This window comes from Gambusia affinis, linkage group LG21 (assembly GCF_019740435.1).
Source record: "Gambusia affinis linkage group LG21, SWU_Gaff_1.0, whole genome shotgun sequence".
NCBI classification, from domain to species: domain Eukaryota; kingdom Metazoa; phylum Chordata; class Actinopteri; order Cyprinodontiformes; family Poeciliidae; genus Gambusia; species Gambusia affinis.
In genome coordinates, this window is record NC_057888.1 from 16,891,072 (window position 1) to 16,913,616 (window position 22,545).

Genomic DNA, 22,545 nt, shown 5'->3' on the forward strand with positions numbered 1-22,545 from the left:
AGTGGGATCAACTTTTTTTGGCACACGAGAGACCACAGAACTTCACTGTCCATTAGACTTTGCAACCCTTTCGAGCTTGAAGACGTCAGCGACCTTTCTTCTACGTGTTGATTTTCTTTAGATTGGGCGAGACGTGAAGCTCTCTGTAGTCTTATTTCATGTCACCAGATAAATTTGTTTGTTTTGGTGAATTTCTTGATTTGACAAGTCTTGTAGTAAGTAGTGCTGGTCTTGGCTTGTGAAATACCACAATAATAATGTGATTAATCACATTATCTACACATTTGACTTTTCTTCACGCGCAACGGCGTGATTAAGTGACCTTTTGTCATCTCATGTGAAAGAATAATGTGGGAGGTCAGCCCGCCTCTGTTATGCTACTCACTCACCAAATGAAGAAGTCGCAGGCCCGGATTGGCTTCACGAGTCAACGAGTGTTAGAGCGATGACCAATGACCAGTTACTTTCTGACAAAGAAAGTGATATAATTTAAAATTGATTCGTTTGCTCAACTGTCAATAGGATCCCTACACTGAGTTTATCCATCATTAATGCAAGGTTTCACCAACTCAAACTTAAGAGTTTCTAAGATAATTTTGAACAGAATTCAAGACCCATATCTCCACAGAAACTGCGATGGACTGGTGACCTGTCCAGGGTGACAGCAGCCTCCCACTTGTTGACCGCTGGCGACAGGCGCCAGCATCCCTGGCAACCCTGCTAGGGATAAGCGCTTTAGACTGGTGGATGGATGAATCTCCACAGAAATGTACAGACTTCGTTCAGCCAACTGGCAAAAAATTTGCACTTACTAATGATAGATGCAAAAAAGCTAGCTAGCTAGCTAGTCACAGAATGCAATAAAGATGCCTGAGTGCGACTCAAACGTTTTGCCAACAGAAAAGTTTGATGTGAAAAATAAAGGGATTAATAGCAGGATCATTGCAGGTTGGCACTGACCTCGAGTACTTTTACAATTTTCTTTTGTGTGTGTGTGGTTTGGTGCACTGACGGTCTGATGGGACAACACACTTTCCTGCTGTTAAAACCATGACAATACTTTCCGAGTGTCACGCTAAGACCATTGGAGGGTCTAATAGTCCTGTTAATTCAAAATTTATACCCTTTGATTAAAATATTAAAAAGTCAACTTACTTTTCTTAACCAATTTAAGACATTATAAGGCTTTAATTAGTATTTAAGACTTTTTGACGCAAATATAACAAAAAAACACCAACTTTGAGGCAATAAATCAATAATGTTGTTATAATGATAATGTGTTATATTATCTGATAATGTGTTATATTATCTGATAATGTGTTATCTGCACGTTGACACACACACACACACACACACATATATGTATTTTTATATATAAAATATACATAACACACATATATAAATAAATATATATGTATATGTATTTTGGTCTTAATAAATGGAACTGAAGATTTCAACTTGCTGACTCTTCTTAAACCTCATACATTACAAACCAAGCTGGAGAAAGGATAATCTCCAACATGCTATAAAATTACACAGTCACAAATTAACATCAATTAATTGGGTTATTTAGCCTGTTGACAGAGAATGCAGTGGAGGTTCATTTTTTTCTTTTTTTTCCTGTGATTGGATAGATCACTGTCTGTCCTGTGATTGGATAGATCACTGTCTGTCCTGTGATTGGTGGCTTTCTGTCCAGCAGGAAGTTGTGAACGGAGTTCAAAAGCTGCTGCAGGACTGCAGCCATTCACAGGAAGCCGGACCAGCAATGGCTCTGCTGAAGGTTCTGCTGCTGCTACTGGGGCTGGGTGAGTCGGACACACCGGACCCACTGCCACTGGCTCTGAATGCTATGAATTATGTTGATCTGTGTTTTAGTTTTGCCCGTATAGAGCAGTCATCTTGATTCCTCATTTCTACTGTGTGGATTTAATTTGCTAAAAACAACAACTTTCCTCTCCAGGTGTTGCAGTGAGCTCAGTGTCTCTGCAGAAGAGAGTCATCGGAGGTCAGAACTGTAGAGACGATGAGCGACAGTATCATGTGACCGTCTTTAGACATAGTTCAACAGCAGCAACAATCTGTGGAGGATCTCTGATCAGTGATCAGTGGGTTCTGACTGCAGCTCACTGCTGGCAGCACGCTCCAGGATGGTGAGTGAGGAAACGTTTGACTGAAGAAATCACCAGTAACTGATTGTTAATTAGTTATCGGTTAATTAATTGGGTCTTTTTTGTCTAGGTTTCATGGGCTACTTGTAGCAGGTCATCCTAGAAAAGGTCCACAGAAGCCTTTTACAATCACTCAACGTGAGGTATATAAAGACAGCGACGGTCGTGAGCATGACATCATGCTGCTGAGGCTGTCAGCCAAAACAACAGTCCAACCAATCAAACTGCCCGACTGTCCAGATACTCTCCCACTGTAAGTTTTATCTTCTCAAATCTAAGAACTTGGTTCTTGATCAGCCAAATGAGGCAAAGTTCATCCAAGAAAGAAAGTTGAGCTCTGGTCTCCCAGAGTTAGTTGTTTTTCTTAATGTGACTCGTTTTTTTGTTTTGTTTTGTTTTTCTTGTGTTTCAGCGGCACCAAGGTTCAGATTGCAGGTTATCTAGCAAGACAAGATGCCGCCAAAGGAGGAAGTGAGATGAATGTTCATGTTTCTCATTGTTTGTGCTGTCACCTCAAAAATGATTCAGATGATTCCAATCATTTTTAGACTCTCTGCTGAAACTGAACTTAGCCGGCTGGTTGAAGTTTTGATCCTCAAAACCTCTCTGAGATAAACAGCATAAAGCTGAAATAGGAAGTTCTGAGAGAACTGTGAGCTTAGCCTGAAAATTTTAACAAGCACACAAGGTGACCAGGGTTTACATGAGCATTGATTGACAGCACTCGTTTTGCCTCTGATTGGTTGATTTTGACTTGGAGTGGTGCATTTCTGCCGACAACCAGGACAACAGGGAGGAGGTGGAGGAGATCAAGCTTATCACAGATTATCTGTCTCATATCAACCATGAGCACATAGGGACAGTTTTGATACAAATGTAAAAATTACATTTTATACAAGTAACAATACTGCAGTTTCATAACCCCAGATAACAAGGTCATATCCTGAGCAAAATGTGTCAACACTTCAACAGACCTCACATGTTCATGCTGTTTTCCCTCCACAGGTGCAAAAGATCCAAATGATCTCCAGTGTGCAGAGTTTAAGATCGCCGAACACGAAACGATGGAAAAGATGCTGGCAAAAGACGAGAACTTTAGGTTCAGTTACCAGAAGTGGTACAGCGTGAGAAGCTCTAAGAAGGACTTGACTCGCGTACGTCAGTCTCTAAAGAATTTTCTGCACAAAATGTAAACATCGTGTCTGTTTTACCGGATAATCACGGCAGCATCACGACTGAAAGCTTTGTGTTTGTGACAGGACGACTCTGGTGGAGGATGTGTGTTCAACAACAGGCTCTATGGCGTTTATGTCTACACTGGAGAATCAGAGAAGACACTGGATGGGCAAAGTGTTTTCCTGGACGTCTGTGCCTACAAGCAGTGGATAGAGGACACAATTAAATAACCAAAAACCTTGGGCTGCTTGATGTCTGTATAGTGGCTAAATGTCCCCAGCATCAAAAACAAAAAAAAATCACAAAGTTCAAGTTAATCTTTTTCATTTCAATTTTCAGCTGATTCCTTTTCTGATTTACTTGGGAATTTAAATTATTCTGTACAAGTTAATCTGTGATAATGACTTATTTCTCAATAGGTAAAGCTGCTGTTTGTAATAACAAGCAACAATATCCACTATCAGAAAATAAATGGCTGTTATCTGATCAGAGAGTCTCTCTTGTGCTTATTTCTGCTTGTTAGTGAAGAAAATAACAGATTTGAACATACTTAACACAAACTGAACTTTAAAGGCTGTTAAACTAACCTAGAATCCAGAAAACGTACGTCCAGAACAGGAACATTCAAAATTTTAACATACAAGTCCAGAGGATACTTACTTACTTATACTTATCTGGCAACCCAGAACAGCAATTAGAACAAACTTATAATCCAGGGGGAAAAAAACTACTTTAGCAACTACTTTTTAGAGAAAGAATTAGACCAGAGGATTTTGTTTTTCTTCTTTTGCTCTTTCCTTTGGTTTGTTATAACAGAGTTTCTACGTTGAAGTAGGCAGAAGTAGTACGCTGTGAAAAAGCAGAAGATTTTAGAAGAATTTTGTAGAATTTCAATTTATTTCAATGGGGCTGAAATTGGCACAAAAGTGCAAACATTTCAAAAAGTACAATAGTAAAATTTAGCAAAAGATATAGCAGAAATCTCCAGAAGAAGCACAACGTTTTGATATACAAATTAGTAAAATTTGCTGTAGTTAGCAGAAGTAGTTAAAGACCGAAAAACATAAACAGGATCTTAATCAGTGAGAATGCAGCAATGCGTTCTCACTGATTAAAAAAAAAACAAAAATCCTTCGAATATCCTCAAAGTGCCTCTTATTGCATAAGTCCTGCTCAAATGAAATGAAAGAATTTCACTGCATTTATTCTCGCTCGCAAGAAAAGTCCATCACATGAATCACAATGAGCGTTCACCGAGAGCCAGGATTAAATTTAGCAGAAGATGACAATGTAGAATCAGTCCAAAACGTAAAAAAAAAAAAAAGTAAGTGTAAGTCAGAGGCACAGAGGGAGGAAAAAGAAGAAAAAAAAAGAGGTTAAGGTGGGGAGAAGAAATGAAGCACCTTAAATGTAAAATGTAAGAATGTCAATGGGGGAGATGTCAGCAGGTGAGGAAGCAGCCAATTATCCAGAGGAACTGTTGGCTCAGAGCTCCCTGTTCCCATTAAGATACATAATATTACTGTGGTAAGGAGGAGACTAAAGAGATGACTGGATCTAGTGTGTGTGTGTGTGCATGCGTGTGTGTGTGCGTGCGCCACACACCTCGACGTCTCGATATGAAAAAGCGGTTCAAGTCGCGGGTAATGAGACAACAAGCGCTGGCGAAGACTTCGATAACAAGCAGCGCAATCACAAAAAAAAAAAAAAAAAAAAAAGCCGGGTTGTAACCACTGCACCATCCTGGCCACAGCGGCCCCCTTCCCCTCATTACTCCCCTGCTCATAACCCTCCGTTGCCCCGGGGGAGGCGACGTGAGGAAAAGAAGAAAGAAAAAAAAAAAAAAAAGGGAGAGCAGATGGATGAAGTGTGGATGTGCATTTTAAGAGAGAAGAAAGGGGTTTATTTTATGCCGGGCCTCTTCCTCGGACCATCGATCAAGGACGGAGGGAGGCGGGAATCCTTCCGAGCACGACAACATATATGGCGGGAAAAGAATGTGCTGTTAAAAGCTTGAAAAACCTGTGTTTCTTGTCACTTGTGGTGAAAAACTATGCCTGTGGGACGCAGTATTTCATCTTTCCTCTGTCATGAATACATATTAATTTGGACTTTTTATCTTGAAATATGAAGGGGGAAGCTAACATTTAAAAAGATTTATAGAAATCTGCAGAAAGATGGTTTCTCCTTTTGTTTGAATGGATACAATGAATGAATGTCTTTAAGTGACAGTGAACATTCAGAGATATTACATATAAATAGCAATTTTACTAAAATACTACAAGTGTTTTATGTATATCTATAATATATATACATTATGTATATTTATGTATGTATATAAAAAAATTATGTTTTTCAGTAGTTTTTTAAATTTATTTTTAAAGCAACATTTGTCTCAATAAACTACCAAAAAAAGAAACAAAATAAATGTGTTAAAGTATGTTTTCTGACACAAATTTAGAAGAAAAAGCAGATTTGGACAAAATGTCTTCACTGTTTTGGTTTTATTCAAAGAAATGTTTATTTTTAATGGGAAAAGAATTGTCTGAAATGAGAGGAAAACGTCTATTTTTGATGAACGCGCAGTCAAGAAACTCCAGAACCTCCTGCAATGTCAACAGTAAAGTTGAACAATTCTAAACAAATCCCTCAAAACTGCTAAAGTTCACCTGCAAGCCCTGTAGCCATGCAGACAGGAAATGATGAGTGTGGAACAAAGTTCCAGGAGACGAAGAAACAAGAAAAATATTCTTTATTCCAATAGTAAGAAGAACTTACTATTCTTAGTAAGAGAATAGTACTAAGTACCATAATCTAAACTGCAGCAGAGTGATAGCAATAAAATGGAAATGCTAACGAGTCGGAGTTTCTCTCAAAATATGTTGAAGCTTTTGTTAGCCAAACCAATCAGCGAGAACTGATTCGATCTCTTCTAAAAAGTGATTAAAGTTCAGAGAATACAGCAGCCCAAACTACGTGTTCAGCACTAAGTTTATGCTAGCGTCCGACCACCTCTCATACCACACCACACCTTCTGACCACCGGTGAGTCTGTTGCTTCCTCTTTTCTAAAGAAATCTACTTGACTCAATTCTTCTTTCATGTAAAGGCAATCGTTATGGTGCTGTCCTAGTGGTATTCTTGGTACTCTTTGAATAGATTTTTTCCTAATTGCCACCGATTGCATGTAGTTGCACACTCGCCTTTTTGTTAAAATATGGTACCAATGATGTTCTTTACCAGTGAATTACGTCTGAAAAAAGCATGTGCATCGTTTGGCAGTGTACACTCTTCTTTCCATCAGAGATCCCTTTTTCACCCTCAGTGCAGTTTCTATGTGCAAAGGGCCCCAGGGGCCATCTTCATTTCAGAGACTGATTCTTTTGGTGGAAGTCAAAGAAGTGTAAAACAGTTGCAAGAGCATTTACATCGGACACACGAGACTGGTGGGGCGTAGGCACCACATCCACCATAAACTAAACTTTTTCTCCCTAAAACATTTTTAACTGTCTATTTCAATAGTGCAAACACCAAATATACCTTAATATAAGTACATACCCACAGTGGAAACCATCTTGGCACTACGGCAATAACTAACGCCGACAATCTTCATGATTTCCATTTATGAGAGTACAGACAATCAGTGCCAAGAGAAGTGAATGCTGCTCCTGAACTGGCTGTTTACCTACCTAGCATGTAGGGACCCCAGCTGCCCAAGCTGTATTTTATTAAGAATATTTTTGAAAAATTTGCAAATAGACAAATATTAGCATTCTAACAATATTTTTGGCATTATGTTCCAAGGAATAAACTGCGAATAGGGAGGATTCCACTGCAGTTAGAGTGTTCGGATTGCTACCAACCTTTGTAGGAAAGAAATGTGACCAACGTGCGTTAGCATGAGGCTAACGTGACTTGATTTCATTCCACAGTGCCATCACAACTTTACTGTCTAAGTAAAGTTCACTTTTTAAAAGCTTAAAGGGAGGGATGGTGTAAAATAAAAATGTTATTTGATTCATGCAGACTTGAGAAAAAGAATTATGTAATGAAGGGTGAGTATCAGAAAGAGTAGAAGCTTCTTAAAGAGACAGAGGCCAATTTCAAGGTGTCAAATACGTCTACAATGTGAAGTTAGATTTCTTCTAGGTTATTTTTGAAATATACATCATTTTAACGACATCTGAAGGCAACAGTTATTTGATTGCACTATAGATTTGATTGTTTTTTGGGGTGGAAGGGTATTCCCTCTTTTGTGTGGATTAAGGAAGATTCTGATTCCTTAATTCTCTGTACAAACTAAAACCACACTGATTAAAAAAAAAAAAATAATAATAATGCACTACAGCACCTAGAATAACAACAAAAAATCTGAATCAGACAAAACCGGAAAGCCCTGTTCAGACCTCAAACAACACCTGCAAAATCCTGATGGCCACAACTTCACAAATAGTAGAAAAATACTTTTTTTGTGCATGCAGTCAACGCTTCTAAACCAAAAGGTACACACACACACACACACACACACACGCACACGCACACGCACGCACACACACATCCTGTCCGAAAACAACTGGGGGCCAGAGAGGTAGCCAGCTGCCAGTGTTGCAAGCTGCAACTTTTTATATTTAAACCCATGAATGTTTCAGAGGCCCAGGTGGAGCTGGGCCACTGAGGTCAACGTTAACCCAAACAGCCAGATTCTGCTCCGGTCCGCTCCGCCTGGCCCTGGGGCCAAGCTACCACCGGCGTCTCCTTTCATTTCGTCCCCTAGGCCACTCGAGCGTGACCGAGCGGTTTCCTGAATCATGAGAAGAGTTGCTCTTTCCAACGGGAGTCAAAGAAATTAGCAAGAGGATGCGTCCTTTAATTCCCACCGTTGCGTTTCCTCCGTTTAAGACGCTAACTTGTCTCTTTGTCCCTCTAACCACTTCATTGAAAATGTAGGTTCTAGTGTTTATCTACAATGATTGATTGATTCTATTCGTTGTCATCTCCCACATTTGGCTGGTGCACCATTTTTTTTTTTAAATTCTCTAAATAAGGTTATTTTGGTTTCTTTCATTAAAAAAAAAACTCAACAAATGAAACCCAGTGAACTGTGAAATGATAATCTCCATCACATCTTTGGAGGAGCCGGGGCGGGAGAGCGGCACCCACCTGCCGCATTACTTCCTGATAAATCCCTAAGCTGCCAGGTATAACTTTTAAAAAAATGAGTACGATTAAGTTAGGGAAAAGGTGGATTAATTACACGGTTGCCACCGGTATCACGGCTATTTCTTTTTCCTTTTTTCTGCACCTTTCGTTTTTAATTTCACACATTTTTATGCGCTTTCAAGGGCAATCTCTGAACTTGTTTCTGTCCTGTCTCTTCCCACTTTCATCTTCTCTGAGTCCACCTGCTTCATATTCCCCACCAGAGTCTCACTAAAAGAGCAACAAGAGCACCGGGGCTGGAGGGTGGAGAGGGGTGGAGAGGGAGACAGGAGGGCAGACAGTTAGAGACAGATGAAAGCTAGATAAAGATAGAAGCCGCCCGGCCAGCTCCCTTTGTTTTTACTCAACCAGATTCCTCTGCCTGCATTTCCTGAATCCCTAATCTTGCCTTTTAACAAATCTGCCAATGGGGCCGCTGGCCGTCCATGTGAATAAAAACACAAGCCGGCGACGCGGAGCGATGCACAAGAGGCCTGTAATGCTTCCCTGGGGTTTGTCTCCGAGACAGTTTGCCGTTTAGCACCCCCCCCACATACCCCCCATTTCGGAAAGCGATGCCGACTTCAATTCGGTGAGATCTGAAATCTGTAAATGACGGCGACAGGTTTAGCAAACGGTGGGTGGGAGAGCCGGCGGCTGGCGAAGGCGCCGTGTCAAGGAAGGACGGGCTAAATTAATAGATATCAAAACGGCGAGTCTGTCCTGTGGGGTTCCTATGTGTTTTGTTTCCGAGTCAAAATTCAAGACGATGTACTTTTTGTCCAATTTTCAAAGCATTAATATACAAAATAGAGGGTAATTTCACAGTTACTGAGCTCTAAAAGCAAAAAAAAAACCCAAGAAACTGGATGGATGAACAGATGGTAGGCCTGGGCGATTTGGCTGAAAAATGGGTCACAATAAGTGTTTTGATCAATAATTATTTTGTTGGTTTTCTTTTGTTTTTACAGATGGAAATACGAAAAACTGGCGACATGACCTCTCCTCTTATCCACAGTTTTCACTCCATGCCTTTGTTTTTTACTTTTAAGCAGTTATGAGGTACGACGGCAAAACCTTAAACTCCTGCTGCACAAGATACTCAACACATTGTTGCTAGGTAACCAGAGATGGATGGAGTTAGTTGATTCCACCAACCTTGCTTAGCTAGCTGTGAAAAGTCGAGCGGCTAAAGTCTTTTCTCTGCCTACATCCCCCATAATGCAGTGCAATTCTGGATTGGAGTTCAGTGAAATTCTTTTAAATTCTCTCAGACGTATTGTCAATTGATATTGATCAAATCTCTATTGTGGCATTTATTGTTACCTGTAGATACAGTTTTTCCAACATTTTTTCAGAGGTGGAAAATATTTAATATTTCATGACTTGCCAATGTTGAGGAGGACCCATAATGCAACATTACGGAGACAGATGGACTGCTCCTACTAAATCAGAGGCAGTCCAAAAACATTTAAGATTATGTTGTGTTGCTATTTCAAATCCAGTAGTCAGACTACAGTTACTTATCAAAATCACTTTGCGTTACTGTCTTCTTTTGTAATTTAATTGTATTTCTTCTACGGGTCTTGTCGAGTGGCCGACGTCTCTATGCCACAGTATCAGCAGCGACAGAAATGTAGACAATGGAGAGAGGAGGGAGATGCGCATCTTGGTGGAAATACAGGATCTATTTTGAGTTTTTGTCGCCATGTCCAATTATTCTAAGCTGCTTTGGGCTTTTTTTTAAAGTTGCTTGCAAAATAAATGAGTGGCGGGGGGCGTGCTGTGGTGGCGTAGGGGATGGCATGGCCCACGTTTGGAGGCCCTGTGTCCTGGACGCGGCCGTCGCGGGTTCGATTCCCAGACCCGGCGACGTTTGCCGCATGTCTTCCCCCCTCTCTCTCCCTCTTTCCTGTCAGCCTACTGTCATGTGAGGGACACCGGAGCCCACAAAAGGACCCCTGGTGGGGAAAAAATTAATAAATAAAAAATTAATGAGTGGCAGGTTGCGCCTTTTTGGGCTCGATTTTTAACGTGAAGTTGTTCATTTGGGCTTGGGAATAAGCAAAGACTCATAAGAAATCCCAGAATTTGTCCACCATGAAGGTAGTTTTACTCAGTCTCTCCCTGTCCATCATTTCCCGGATGATCCGTCCCGCTGTGTCTTTGTTAATGTCAAGTTAATATATTACCTCTGAATGACGTCGAGTTTCACGCTGAGCTCCAGAAAATTGCAAACATGGAGACTAATATGAACAGCGCAATAAGTGTGAAAACAGCCACCAATGAATGGGTCAGTAAAGTTGTGCAACTAAACGGCATTATAATAATTAATATTAAGATAAGTGTCACAAATCTGTGCAGCAGCCATCTGAATTGTGGAGCTGCAGGAGGAGCTCGGTGCGCTGCGCTCTGACAACAAATGCAGGGCCTTTAAAATCCTTCATAGGGTTTTCTAGACGATAGTGGACCACACAAAAACACACACAAATTACACACAAGTCCTCTATCAACCCTTTAACAGCAATTTTATCAGCATTTCACTGAGAAGTAGCTCCTATATTGAGGTCAGCAGATGGGTTCTTCCATCAGGTGTTTACTAATTGCTGCTGGCTAGTCTGAAGGAGCGCTCTGTGAGGTGGAAGCGAAGAAGTTTGGAAACTGCTGCTCCGAGAAGGAGCGTCGTCCTAGAAGGCATTACTAGGTCCATCCGAGTGTTTTGCAAGGTTGAATGGTTGCCATGGGAGATTTAAAGGATTTCTCAAACATACATGGAAAGAATCTCTGTGTATGTTTTTGATGAAGGAATAACATTATAATGTGAGGCAAAGCTCCGAAAAGTCAATTTTCCGAGAACCGGGAACATGGAGAATACAAAAGGTCAAATCAGGGGTTGCCACAACAACCCAGTGATGAACAATGGCAAAGGTGAGAACACACACACACACACACACACACACGCACACACACACACATACACAGGGCAATCAGAGGAAAGGGGAGACGAAATCCAAAACACCCTCGAATCGTGACAGACACTTTCCCACACTTCTTTACAACCACTCAGTTGTAAAACAGACCACCAGAATCCAGAGTTTCCTTGTCACCTTTAGAAGATGGGATGGTGGAATGTTGAGCCTCAGCTACTGGTTTCTCACTTTGAATTTCAATATTTTAGAGCTCTAATTCCATCATCTTCTTGGGGGGGGAGTCATAGCCTAGCGTCCCCGAGGAGACGTCTGTGCGCATCAGCCTCCTCTAAGACAAGCTGGGCCTCTGAAGGCACGCGAGTCCTTGACTGCTGCAGTCGAGCCTGCTCAACTTCGCCACCACCAGCTGCATCCGCCACAACCCTCGGTCACTCCCTGTTCCGCGCTCCTTCCACCACCGCCCCGCGTGCTCTCTGCGTCTGCGAGGGCAGCACTTCTGACAGGGCGACTGTGACTCGGCTGCCCTGAGTCGAGCTGAACGCTCCCCGGAGGCCCCCCTTCCCAGTTACTCCGACCGCTGCACATTCAGCAGCACTCGCACGGGAAACGGGGGCGCCCAATGAACCGGCGAGGCAGGATCCACCTCCCCCCCCTCAGGCATTCCTCGCCACCAAGCATGCCTCTCTGTGCGACACAGGAACATCTTATGCATTATTAAAAGATACTTTTCCTAAAAGGCTTCCGGCACATTATTCTGCAACCACGGTGACATATCTGGAGACTGGAAATGTCCGCAAGCTGGAAGGATGTGATCACCCAGGTAGCTGCCATCGTTGGGGGCTGGAGGGGAAAACAAGCCTCAGGATTTAAAATGATACGTTTACCTGTGATTACGCAGGTAAACAAATAGCAACAATACTTTAATAGGCTGTATAGAGTCACAGTTTAACTATTTATATGGTTGTTCCTGTACAGTAATGGAAAAGATAATTAACAAAACCAGAGTCAGTTTGGAGTTTATCCATTATTTTGAGTTTACATTGTTTACAACTAAATGATTTTAGTTAATTGAAAAACTAATTATTAAAAAATGTACTCGGCTAAATTATGCAACTTCAAACAAGCTAGCAAAACTTAGCCCAACAAGTCTGTCCTATGTGGCATAAAAAAAAAAAAAGAATTAGTTTCTGATTAGGACCTAAAACATAGCTAAGCTAGTAATACGCTTTGTATTATATTCTATCAAGGTGGTATGTTTCCCTGACAACCACAACAAAGACATGATAGCAGTAGGCAGCAACTACGACGGGTATAAGCTAGCAAGCTTGTCATTACCATTAGCTATGTAAGAAGCAAGCTAACACTAGATTCAAGCTATAATTTTTGCTCCAACACAGACATCACATCACACTTAATTATAGGTTGACATTATAATTCATAGCACATCCCATATAAACATATATTTCAAAATTAACTCTGGCGGTTATCAAAGACACGCTGGACATGACACACGAGTCAAGAGAATAACAGCTGACTACACCAATCAACTTCAGGTAAATTGCAATCAAAATGTTTAGGTAGGACTTGTTGCTGGCCTTAAATTGCCGATATAGTTGGGAAATAATATAAACTAGCATCACTTATTAAAATGATTTGAATTACTAATAGCACACGCTGTCCGAGATTCGTTCATGAAGATAGAACAAATTTAATGCTAAAACAACACGACTGTATTCTTCTGCTGCCGAGTTAGATATCATGTCATAATATTCCATCAGCTTTACTTCATTCGTAAAGAAGGTTGATAGTGTTTATAAACCTGAACTTAATTTATTCATTCTTCATTTGAGAAATTTTATTAACCTTGATACAAATATGGTTATGAATTCTGCAAATAGTAAACAGCGGCGTGGTCAGAGGTACCACGAGGGAGCACATCCTGAAAAGTCCAAAGGACACACATTCGAGGACACTCAATTTCCTAGTTTATTCCATAAGCCATGAGTGTTTGTCTCATAATCAACCTCCTTCTTGCTGGAGGATGACGGCCGTTTCATTTCACCGTCGGAGCACATATGTGATTTATAGATTTTATTCAACGGAGAGAAATATCCAAACCTCAATCTTACTGTGAAGTACATCAGTTGCAGTCTGCTTCTGACATGAACCGAACTCTTTCTTGTTACGGTTTTGGCTTAACCCCTGAGCTCCAGGAGCAAGATGTCATTGTTTTTTTTTTTTGTTTGTTTTGTTTTTGTTTAACAATAAAAGGCACATCCATAAAAAAAATAAATAAATAAAATAAACAGAGATGATCCGGCTCAAGGCTGAAATAAAAGGAATGCATTAACAGCTTCTGCTGTGTTCAATATCTGCCTGAGGTCAGGCAACAAAACCAAGCATATTTGACATAATTCAGTTTAAATAGAGGCTGGAAACAGCATAGGCTATCAAAACATAACAACAGGCTGTCCTCATGACACAACGGAGATGAGCTAATAAGCCTGGCAGAAATGTAATTATGCATTATAGATGTACAAAATAGTCATGTGGTGATATCCTCCACAAGGGGGCGCATTCAAGAAGGGCGTTTAAGGATAAAAAATTTATTCCTGTCCACAATCTTTTTGCCATCTTAATGATCTGCCCATTGGTAACGAAGAAAGGAACCAAGAACCTTTTTATCATGAAAGAAACTAAATGTAATTTATTTTATTTTTAAATATATTTTTTACACTGAATTAGACCAAAAAAATTGCTTTTATAGAAAATTTTCAGAAGTAATATTGGATAATGCTAAATGTCCTTCAAAATTACCTTTTTAGAGTCTTGGGATTTGTTTTAATAGACACCGTCAGCCTCCAATTCTGACTCAACCATGAACACCAGAGGCGAATACTAATAGTGAAGGGAATGTTTTCTTCAACGTATAATGACGCAATGTCACCCAGGCAGGTGTAATTACGTCTTACATCAATGTGGTCCACAAGGGGGCGCACCGTTAAATGCCCCGAGGAAATGCCTCATTTCAATATTTAATGTCATTTGTTAATCTCCACATTTTTTCTCCCCTTTCACAATTCACTCATTGGTAAAGAAGAAATGAGTTAAAGAAACTTAATTTCCCTTTTAAAATGGGAAAACTTTTGTAATCTAGCTTGAACTGTTTAATAAATTTAAAAGCTGAAATTGAATTATCTCCGAAATTCTGTTTTAAAGTGAAGCCGACGAGATGTAGGTTGACTTTAATGCAAATTTGACACTTTGACCTTTTTTCTACCTTAACTCGGAGTACCACGGAGCAAGGGTATGATAACAGTGGGAGGCATGTCTCTTTAAAAATATATTATTATTATTATTATTATTTCATTCAAGGCTACAAAAATAGAAGAAGAAAAAAAAACGCGCATGCCTTAATAGCTTGTGCTGAGGTCAATATCTGCCTGAGGGCTAATTCATTCAGACTTAACAGCTAAAAAATAAATAAATTAAATAAATCATCATCAGCAAAACTAAGCATCTTTGACTTGATTTTTTTAAGGAGTGAACAAGGCTGCAGCCGTTCTGACAACTACACACAAGCTGGTTGCAAAAGCAGTTGTGAATATAGTAAATAGCGACGCGGTCGGCCGCAGCTTCCGCAAGGGGGCGCGTCCTAAAATGTCCCAAGGAAACACTCGATTTCCAAATTTACCTCCCCCGTCTCCACGAGCATGTTGTCCCCCAAAAACACAAAAGTGCTCGTTGTCGCAGGGTGAAACGCATCCAAAGCGCGAGCTTGTTAACTTCCCCTCAACTCCACCTCCGCGGTGTTGCCGTATTTCGACGCAAACTTCACGAACAGAGGGAGAACTTACATTTCTCGCGTCCCCCCGGAATTTACGTCCTTTCTGTAGAGCCGCTCAACAAGTTCCGAGCAGCGGGAGTGAGCAGTGAAGGCAGACCGGAGCTCTTCTCTTTAAGGTGCGCTCCTCGGCGGGGATATGATGAGTGCGCACGTCGGGTCTCCGAGGAATCGCTGCGCGCAACATCCCCCAGCTCACACCTCTCTCTTTTTTTTTTTTTTTTTACCAATCTCTTTTTTTTGCCCCTCTTCCACTTCAAAACAAATGAGCGATCGTCGTCCTGAGGGCTCGGTCAGCAGCGCGCGCCTTGTTGTGGAGACGGAAGGATTTTCTGGGCGAGAGCTGCAGGTGCCAAAGTGTCCATCATCCTCTCTCTCCCAAGTGGCGCTCCATCACGGGCGTCAGGGAAAAAAAAAAAAAAAAAAAAAAAAGAATTAAAAAAATCCAACTACAGAGACAAAAAACTTTGACCTGCCGGTGTGAGATCCTCCTATTTTCATCCTACGAATAGGTTTCAGCCACTCAGCTGCGGGGGACATGCATCCCACCAGTTAGTCTCGGCTGCTGAGGTGATCCGCATCTTCTCCTGGTCGCGTCTCTCCGTGGCACACCGAGCGCCCAGATAATGCGCTCCCGGGCTCCCGCTCAGCGCACTCAGCTTTTTTCTTTTTTCCTCCCCTCTTCTTCTTCTCCTCCTTCTCCTTCTCGTTCACACACATACGCGCGCACACCTATAGGGTGTTTCTCTCCTCTCCTCTGCTCCCCACCACCTCCTCCAGCTCGTCTTCAGACTGCAGCCAGCGCCGAGCGGCTCACATTCAGCAGCAGCAGCAGCAGCAGCAGCAGCAGCAGCAGCAGCAGCAGCAGCAGCAGCAGCAGCAGCACCATCCTCTATCGGGACCGCGTTGAAACTCTGAAGGGAGGAGTTGAACCTCTTTTTAGTGGAGTTCCCGAGATGTAAAAGGAGATGCGTTAAATGGCCCATACGCAGGTGCGCGTCCCCGCAGGCTCGACGGAATAATGAAGCTTTTAGAAAAAAAAAGTATCTCCTCTGAAATTTGTCTGGGCCGTGTTGATGAGCTAAAACGCACCGTTACGTTCAAAAGTGCGCAAATATTTCTTTTTATACGAAAGGAGGAGAAGAAGACGCTGAAAGATGTACCGATCATTCTGATTTGACCTCGTTTGCCACGTCAATTACCGATTCAGTAAATGCATCTAAGATATTTTCTTAGATATATCGCCTAAACACATATGAGAGAAAAACAAAATAGGTCGACCTGGCCGAGCCTTCAAATCTCCTGTCGTTACATACACCTGTGTCCAGTGGAAAGTTGAGTGGAAGGACAAAAAATGTGATTGCCACCACATGGCTAAAACGTAGCATTTTTTTTTTTGCAATAGAAATACTTTTGCTTGAACAATGCTTAATTTTTTAATGAATCCATAGAAAATATGAGTGTAGTTTTTTCATTTAAAAAAAAAATTAAAATAAAATTTTATTGATTTTTCACAGTTGTCTTGTTTTGTCCTTCATGTTGCCCCTTTTCAATGTTTGCCCATGTTACTATGTGACGTAATTCCCACATGTGAAACACATGCTAGAAATTTTCCACTTGTGAGGTTTTACATGGGTGTTTTTTACATCATAGGTTCACATGAGAATTTCTGTGTTTCCGAAAATTCATTCTTTTCCCTACTGCCACACGTGGGTTTTGTAGATTTTGTGTATCACGTATGTGATTTTAGAATGCGTCTTCTCACATTTAGTCACATGCACATACGATTATGTTTCCATATGAGAAAATTGGAATCACAAAAGTACATTTGCTTAATGGAAACACACCAATTCCCCCAAAAATCGTTTTTTTTTTCTATTAAAAATCTTTGCAATAGGATGAAGTGAATTTTTGGATCTATCAAAATTTGTGTATTCCAAAAAAAAAAAAAAAAAGAAAGAAAAAAAAACTGTAATGGAAACACTTTTTTCCCCACATCACACAAGTCATGTGATCAACAACCAAGAAGACAGTAGGAGGATGATGACTTACCATTATCAAACTTATTCACGTGATTTCTAGCACATTTCTAAAAATACAGATAATTGCGAGATTGAATGTTGCCAAAGTTTTGTGCAGATTTATAATGGAAGCGCAGCTATAACCAGCTTTGCACATGTGACATTTGAAAGGCGGTTGGAAGATGGCGGAAGGATCTGTAAAGTGTGCGCAAAAAAAAAACAAAAACAAAAAAAAAAGGATTAAAATTCTTCAGCCAGAGCAATATAGAAACCAAAGATTATTAGTGGGCACCGCTTAAGAACTTTCTGGGACCGCCCCTGCAGATTGACGCGCCATGTCTGCAGCTCATCTTAATTATACTTCTTCCCTCCTCCTCCTAAAGCAGCTTTCTGCAGGTCTCCACGCAGTCGCACTTTAACTGATTATCACAAAGAGTGTCGAGAGGAGAACGGGGTAGCAGTGCCAGCATAACTCGGGTCGTGACACTTGGCGCGCGGGTTTGCAGTTTGACAACTCCACTACACGGCTCTGCGTGTCGGAGGTCTCCAGTCAGATGCTCAGGCTCCGTTTAATGCAGGTCAAAAGGCTCGCAGAACTCTCACCTCAACGGAACGTGAGGCATTGGAGAAAACCAGAGGAGTGTGTATTCGGCGGAAAGCTCTGCGGCGCAGCGACTGCGCGTCCTTTGAATAAATCTCCAAAAACTGAACTGTGAATGAGCAAACGAATAAATAAATAAATAAACATTGCTCAAACGATGAACCGAGCTTGTCTTTCAACTCGCGCGTCAAGAAGACCGCATCTGATTTCTGTCTTAAGCATCCGGGATGATGATTGTGCTGATTCTCAGCACTGGAAAAATGCGAGCACAAAAAAGAAAAAAAGAAAAAAAAACACAAGGAGATAAAGAGCTAAGGCAAACAAAAAGCTCCTGCTCTTAAATCTTACTTCATCTAATCACGACGCGCAATTTTTTTTTTTTTTTTTCCTTTTTGGCCACCCACTCGGCGTGCGTCACAGCGGAGCTTCAAAAACTTTGCGCGCCCCAGCTCGGGGATTAATAACATAATAGTAGCAGTAATAAATTGGACTGTTTGAGCCTCTCACCTTAGCTGATTTCTCCTCCCCTCTTTATCTCTTTATCTCAGTGCTTCCCTCCGTCTGGATGAGCCCCGTCGCGTGGCCGGTTGCAGCCCAGTAAATCCGCCTTAAAACGGGACATGTTTTGTCGAAACGGGGCGACTTGTGTCCGTCGCTCCTGGGGAACGCGTAAGAGAGCCCCCGGTGCCTGCAGGCAGAACACACAGGTGGATTGGTGGGGGAGAGAAAATCCTACTGCGTATCTCTCTCTGTCTGTGTTTTCTAAAAGACGTTTTCAGAAATAAAAAATGCTGGTTAAAAACAGAAATACCTAGATTCCGAGTGGGTTTCCCTGAAAGCGCCTCAGAGACAGCAGGTGAGTGACCAGACCCGCCGCTCTCAGACACAATGAGGCGCTCAGGCTTTGACAATTGACTTTCCACCTGAAAGTCTAATTGTCCGGCGGAAGCCAACACTCTGCGGCTGAGAACAACCAGGAAGGCGACCGCGAAGTTCCAACGGGTCATGAACGAGCTCGATGGCTCGTTGGCGTTTCAACATGGCCACATTAACGAGCCTCCAGCGGCACTGGAGTCCCAGCGGGGGTCAGTTCAAAAAGCCCCTTTTTGGGATGAAGGTTTGAAGAAAATACAGATGATGAAGAGGAGGATAAAACCGAGACACTTCAACCTGTGAGGTGTTTTAATTGACTTTTGAGCAGCTTTTTCCCAAGATCAGCACCGTCATCACTGAACCAGATTATGTAATGCCTTGTAAAAACATTCACCTCAAACATCAATGGATTGGATAAGCAATGTCATTGACTTAAAGAACCAGCACATAAGTCTAAAGAGGACTCATTCAACATGTGTTACGAATAAAATTCTAAATGGTAAACCATTTAGACTAAGAGTGGGCAGCTATCCTTAGTCTGATACCCCTAAATAAACTCTAGTTTCCATGAGAAGACACCAAGCAAGTAATTCAAACCATTTTTTTAGCATTCCAGCTGTTCAGTGAAGGCCTCAGAGGGTTTATAGAAACCGTCAGTGAACAATGGCTTTCTGGGACACACCAGACATTTAGATAAAGTTGAGACATTTGAAGCACCGTTTGGTTAATAAGCAGCATCCGTATCTTTGAGCATCTCAATTCATCATGTGAAAATGAAAGCAACTACAACTGCACACCTCTAAAGTTATGATTGTCAGCTTAAACTAGATGGGCAAGAAGAACATTCATCAGGTAACGCATTCAAGAACCCCACCATAACTCTGGAGGAGACAGAGATATAGTTTAGTTTAGGTTAGGTAAGGTAAGGTCATTTTATTTGTATAGCACATTTTCAGCAACAAGACAGTTGAAAGGGCTTTATGTGAACTATGAGAAAATACAAACAAAACAACAAAACCACAACAGACAAAGAGGTAACGGTAAACAAAAGTACAAGACTAAATATTGGTTCCCCATGTTTAATAAAAATAAGAATAAGTAGTCTGTAATTTATAAACTAATAGGAGTTTCCCTGGGTCTTAAGTTTGTTCTGGATTAGAGAGATATAAAACTAAATGACGATTTTCCATGTTTGATTCTAGTAATAAGTATAAAACTAAATGATGGTTCCTGTTGTTCTGGGTTGAGTTCTATAACAGTATAAAGCTAGATGTTGGTTCTCCGTGCTTGATTCCGAGGTGAGATGATCTTTCAACGGGACGACCATTAGTGGTGTACGTCGCAAATCTGGATTTCTGTGGAGTGGCAAGAAGAAAGCCAAATCACAAGAACCTCTGTTTGTGTTTGCCACAGTCCAGGAAGAGAACGCAACAAACGTGGAAGAAAAGAGTAGGTTTAAACTTTTTAGCCCTCAACACATCAGCCTGATCGCACCATTCCCACAGTGAAGATAGGAACAACTGAGTAGAATACATGGCAATGCAGGAGAACACCAAGAACTGAATACATATCATGTTTTTTAGAGTTTGTATCGTAAGAAAAACAAACAAAAACTGAAGACTGCGCATCTTTTACATTTCCACTTTACAATGGGGCATTACTTTCTGTTGATGGGTCACATAAAGATAAGAAAATGTGAAGGTTCTGTAGTTTGTTCGCAGGCTACTGCAGTCAGTGTTCAGAAATTAAGAAGTTATTGTTCAGCTGCTTCAATTGAAACGTATGACCTTTGAGCTGTGGCTTGAAGGAAATATGTTTCCGTAAATAAGCAAACCTTCAAAATAACCTTAAAAGGAGAAATGTTTTAAAATATTGTCTCTGATTCTCGTGTGGTGAGACTTGATTGAAACACGAAACATTACCGGCAGACCACTGCTTTCATTCTGGTCACCTCTTATGTGTACCAACGCCTTTTTCTATTTACAGAAGGCTTTTAAAGCAATGTGTGAGCCAAAAAATTCAAATAACTAAATAAATAAAAAGAATCAGCACACAAACTGATTTAGCGTTCCAAATATGACAGCAAAATACGCCAATGACATCTTCTTGGTTTATGGCAGAGTTCAAATCTAGCCTAATTTGTTGTCTTCTCTTTCCTGGAGGAGAGGCTGAGGAAACCGGGTGCAGACAACCTCAGCCGGGGAGGCGACTCCTCTCAGCCGCCTCACTCTCGTTTTCGCCTCTCCTCTCTGAGCCCAAGGGCGACTCGCCTGACATGAACCTCTTTTTATAATTCGCTCGGCGACAAGAAAGGGGAGAGTGCCAGGCGAGGCTACCAAAGAGCTCATTTAATCCCCCTTTTATTGACTCGACACAAAGACACCCTGTAAAACGTTCCCTCACAATACATTTCTGAAGGCCCATCTTTCGGCTCTTTTTTTATCTTTCCTATTTTTTCGCCTGATACCTTCAAGGCCCAGACACACAAAGTTCACGGCCCGTACTGAGGACTCCGGGGGTCGTCAACATGTAGCCGAGCGACAACGTCACGAATTGGCAAGGACGTATTAATGTACGAAGGAGGGATGGTGTTACATGAGATGTGCTAGAGGTCACCAATGAGAATGTCTGAATGAGGGGAAGGATTTCTATTCATGAACCGGCGAAGGATGTGCCTAGAAATCCATCAGTGAGTTTGTTCGATGGCTCTAAGATTCTGTCTGCCAGTATCCCGCTGCCTCCCTTGTGTATTATATACTTCCTCTTCTTAATTTTTCTTTGTCATATTATAATGGTTATTAGAAGATTGATGGTCTAAGATGCGTTTCTTTTTTTTTTTTTTTTCCATTTAATCAACCCTGTCAGCGAGAGCCCAAGAGTGGAAATATTGGATTTTTTATCATTATTATTTATTTCTTTATTTATTTTTTACAATTGTTCAATGGAGGGTAATGTTGGTTTTATCCAGAAGAAAATGTTTGTTAGTCGGTGAAGCGGAAGAGAAAGAAGAGGTTGGAGTAATTGTTTAGAAAAAGAAAAAAAAAATCCCACAGGTCCTTGTCTTAAAAAAGGAAGACATTTGCACAAATGTGTAGAGAAATGGGAAAATCGGCGTAGAACTACCGGAATATCAAGAGAACTCTATTGTATGTATCATTTCTCTGTTGTGCACCTTTCAAATTCACCAGTAAACTTCTAACTTCAGTGAAAGACTGACACAGTCTTACCAGCTTCAGCAGCATCTTCACAAAGTCTCTGTGTTTTTGTTTGCATGCGCTCATCTCTGGGACACAGAACCCGCCTCCTTCCTGAGCAACGTAATGGTTGGGCATCCTCATCTCGTCTGTACGTGCATATAACCGTTGGAACGAATGAATGTGACGCCTTCAATATCTGTAAGTTGCTCCCAAGGATGAACTAGACTTGCACAGCTCCACAATTCTGACGTCACGGCTGTTTTCTATTGACTTTCCAATCGTGCCAAACAAAGCAAATGTAAATGAATCAATTTTAATGGCTTGATCTAATCAAACTTATTTGAATACATCAAGCGGAATACAACGTGTGTAAAGGTTTAGAACAGGGGTGTCAAAGTCAAATGGACGGAGGGCCAAATTAAAAATTTAGCTACAAGCCGAGGGCCGGACTGATCGAATGTTCATTGAGATTTTTTTAAATGACGCATTTGGTCTAGTGCAGCGGACCGGCCCAAGCCTTCGTAAATTTACTGC

At 41.3% G+C, this 22,545-nt stretch overlaps 2 protein-coding genes across 5 annotated transcripts in view; one reads left to right on the top strand and one right to left on the bottom strand.

The window, feature by feature from the left end:
• The window catches only part of LOC122824231 (kallikrein 1-related peptidase b11-like), a 67,091-nt gene extending 63,258 nt beyond the window's left edge, over positions 1–3,833 (top strand). The window contains exons 2-7 of the mRNA XM_044104589.1: positions 1,703–1,808; positions 1,964–2,153; positions 2,242–2,424; positions 2,584–2,642; positions 3,177–3,325; positions 3,431–3,833. Of these exons, the coding sequence (XP_043960524.1) occupies positions 1,703–1,808; positions 1,964–2,153; positions 2,242–2,424; positions 2,584–2,642; positions 3,177–3,325; positions 3,431–3,577 (834 nt within the window). The 3' untranslated portion in view covers positions 3,578–3,833. The remainder of the gene's footprint in view (positions 1–1,702; positions 1,809–1,963; positions 2,154–2,241; positions 2,425–2,583; positions 2,643–3,176; positions 3,326–3,430) is intronic.
• Positions 1–22,545, bottom strand: part of ntng1a (netrin g1a) — a 321,235-nt gene that overhangs the window by 123,323 nt on the left and 175,367 nt on the right. The window contains exon 5 of one of the 4 annotated variants that reach the window (XM_044104584.1): positions 18,449–18,629. The exons of 1 other annotated variant lie outside the window; for it this stretch is intronic. The gene's annotated coding sequence lies outside the window, so the exon portion shown is untranslated. Of the gene's footprint in view, positions 1–15,332; positions 16,652–18,448; positions 18,630–22,545 lie in introns of those variants that run through there. 2 more of the 4 variants (XM_044104583.1, XM_044104586.1) reach the window with 2 other exon arrangements.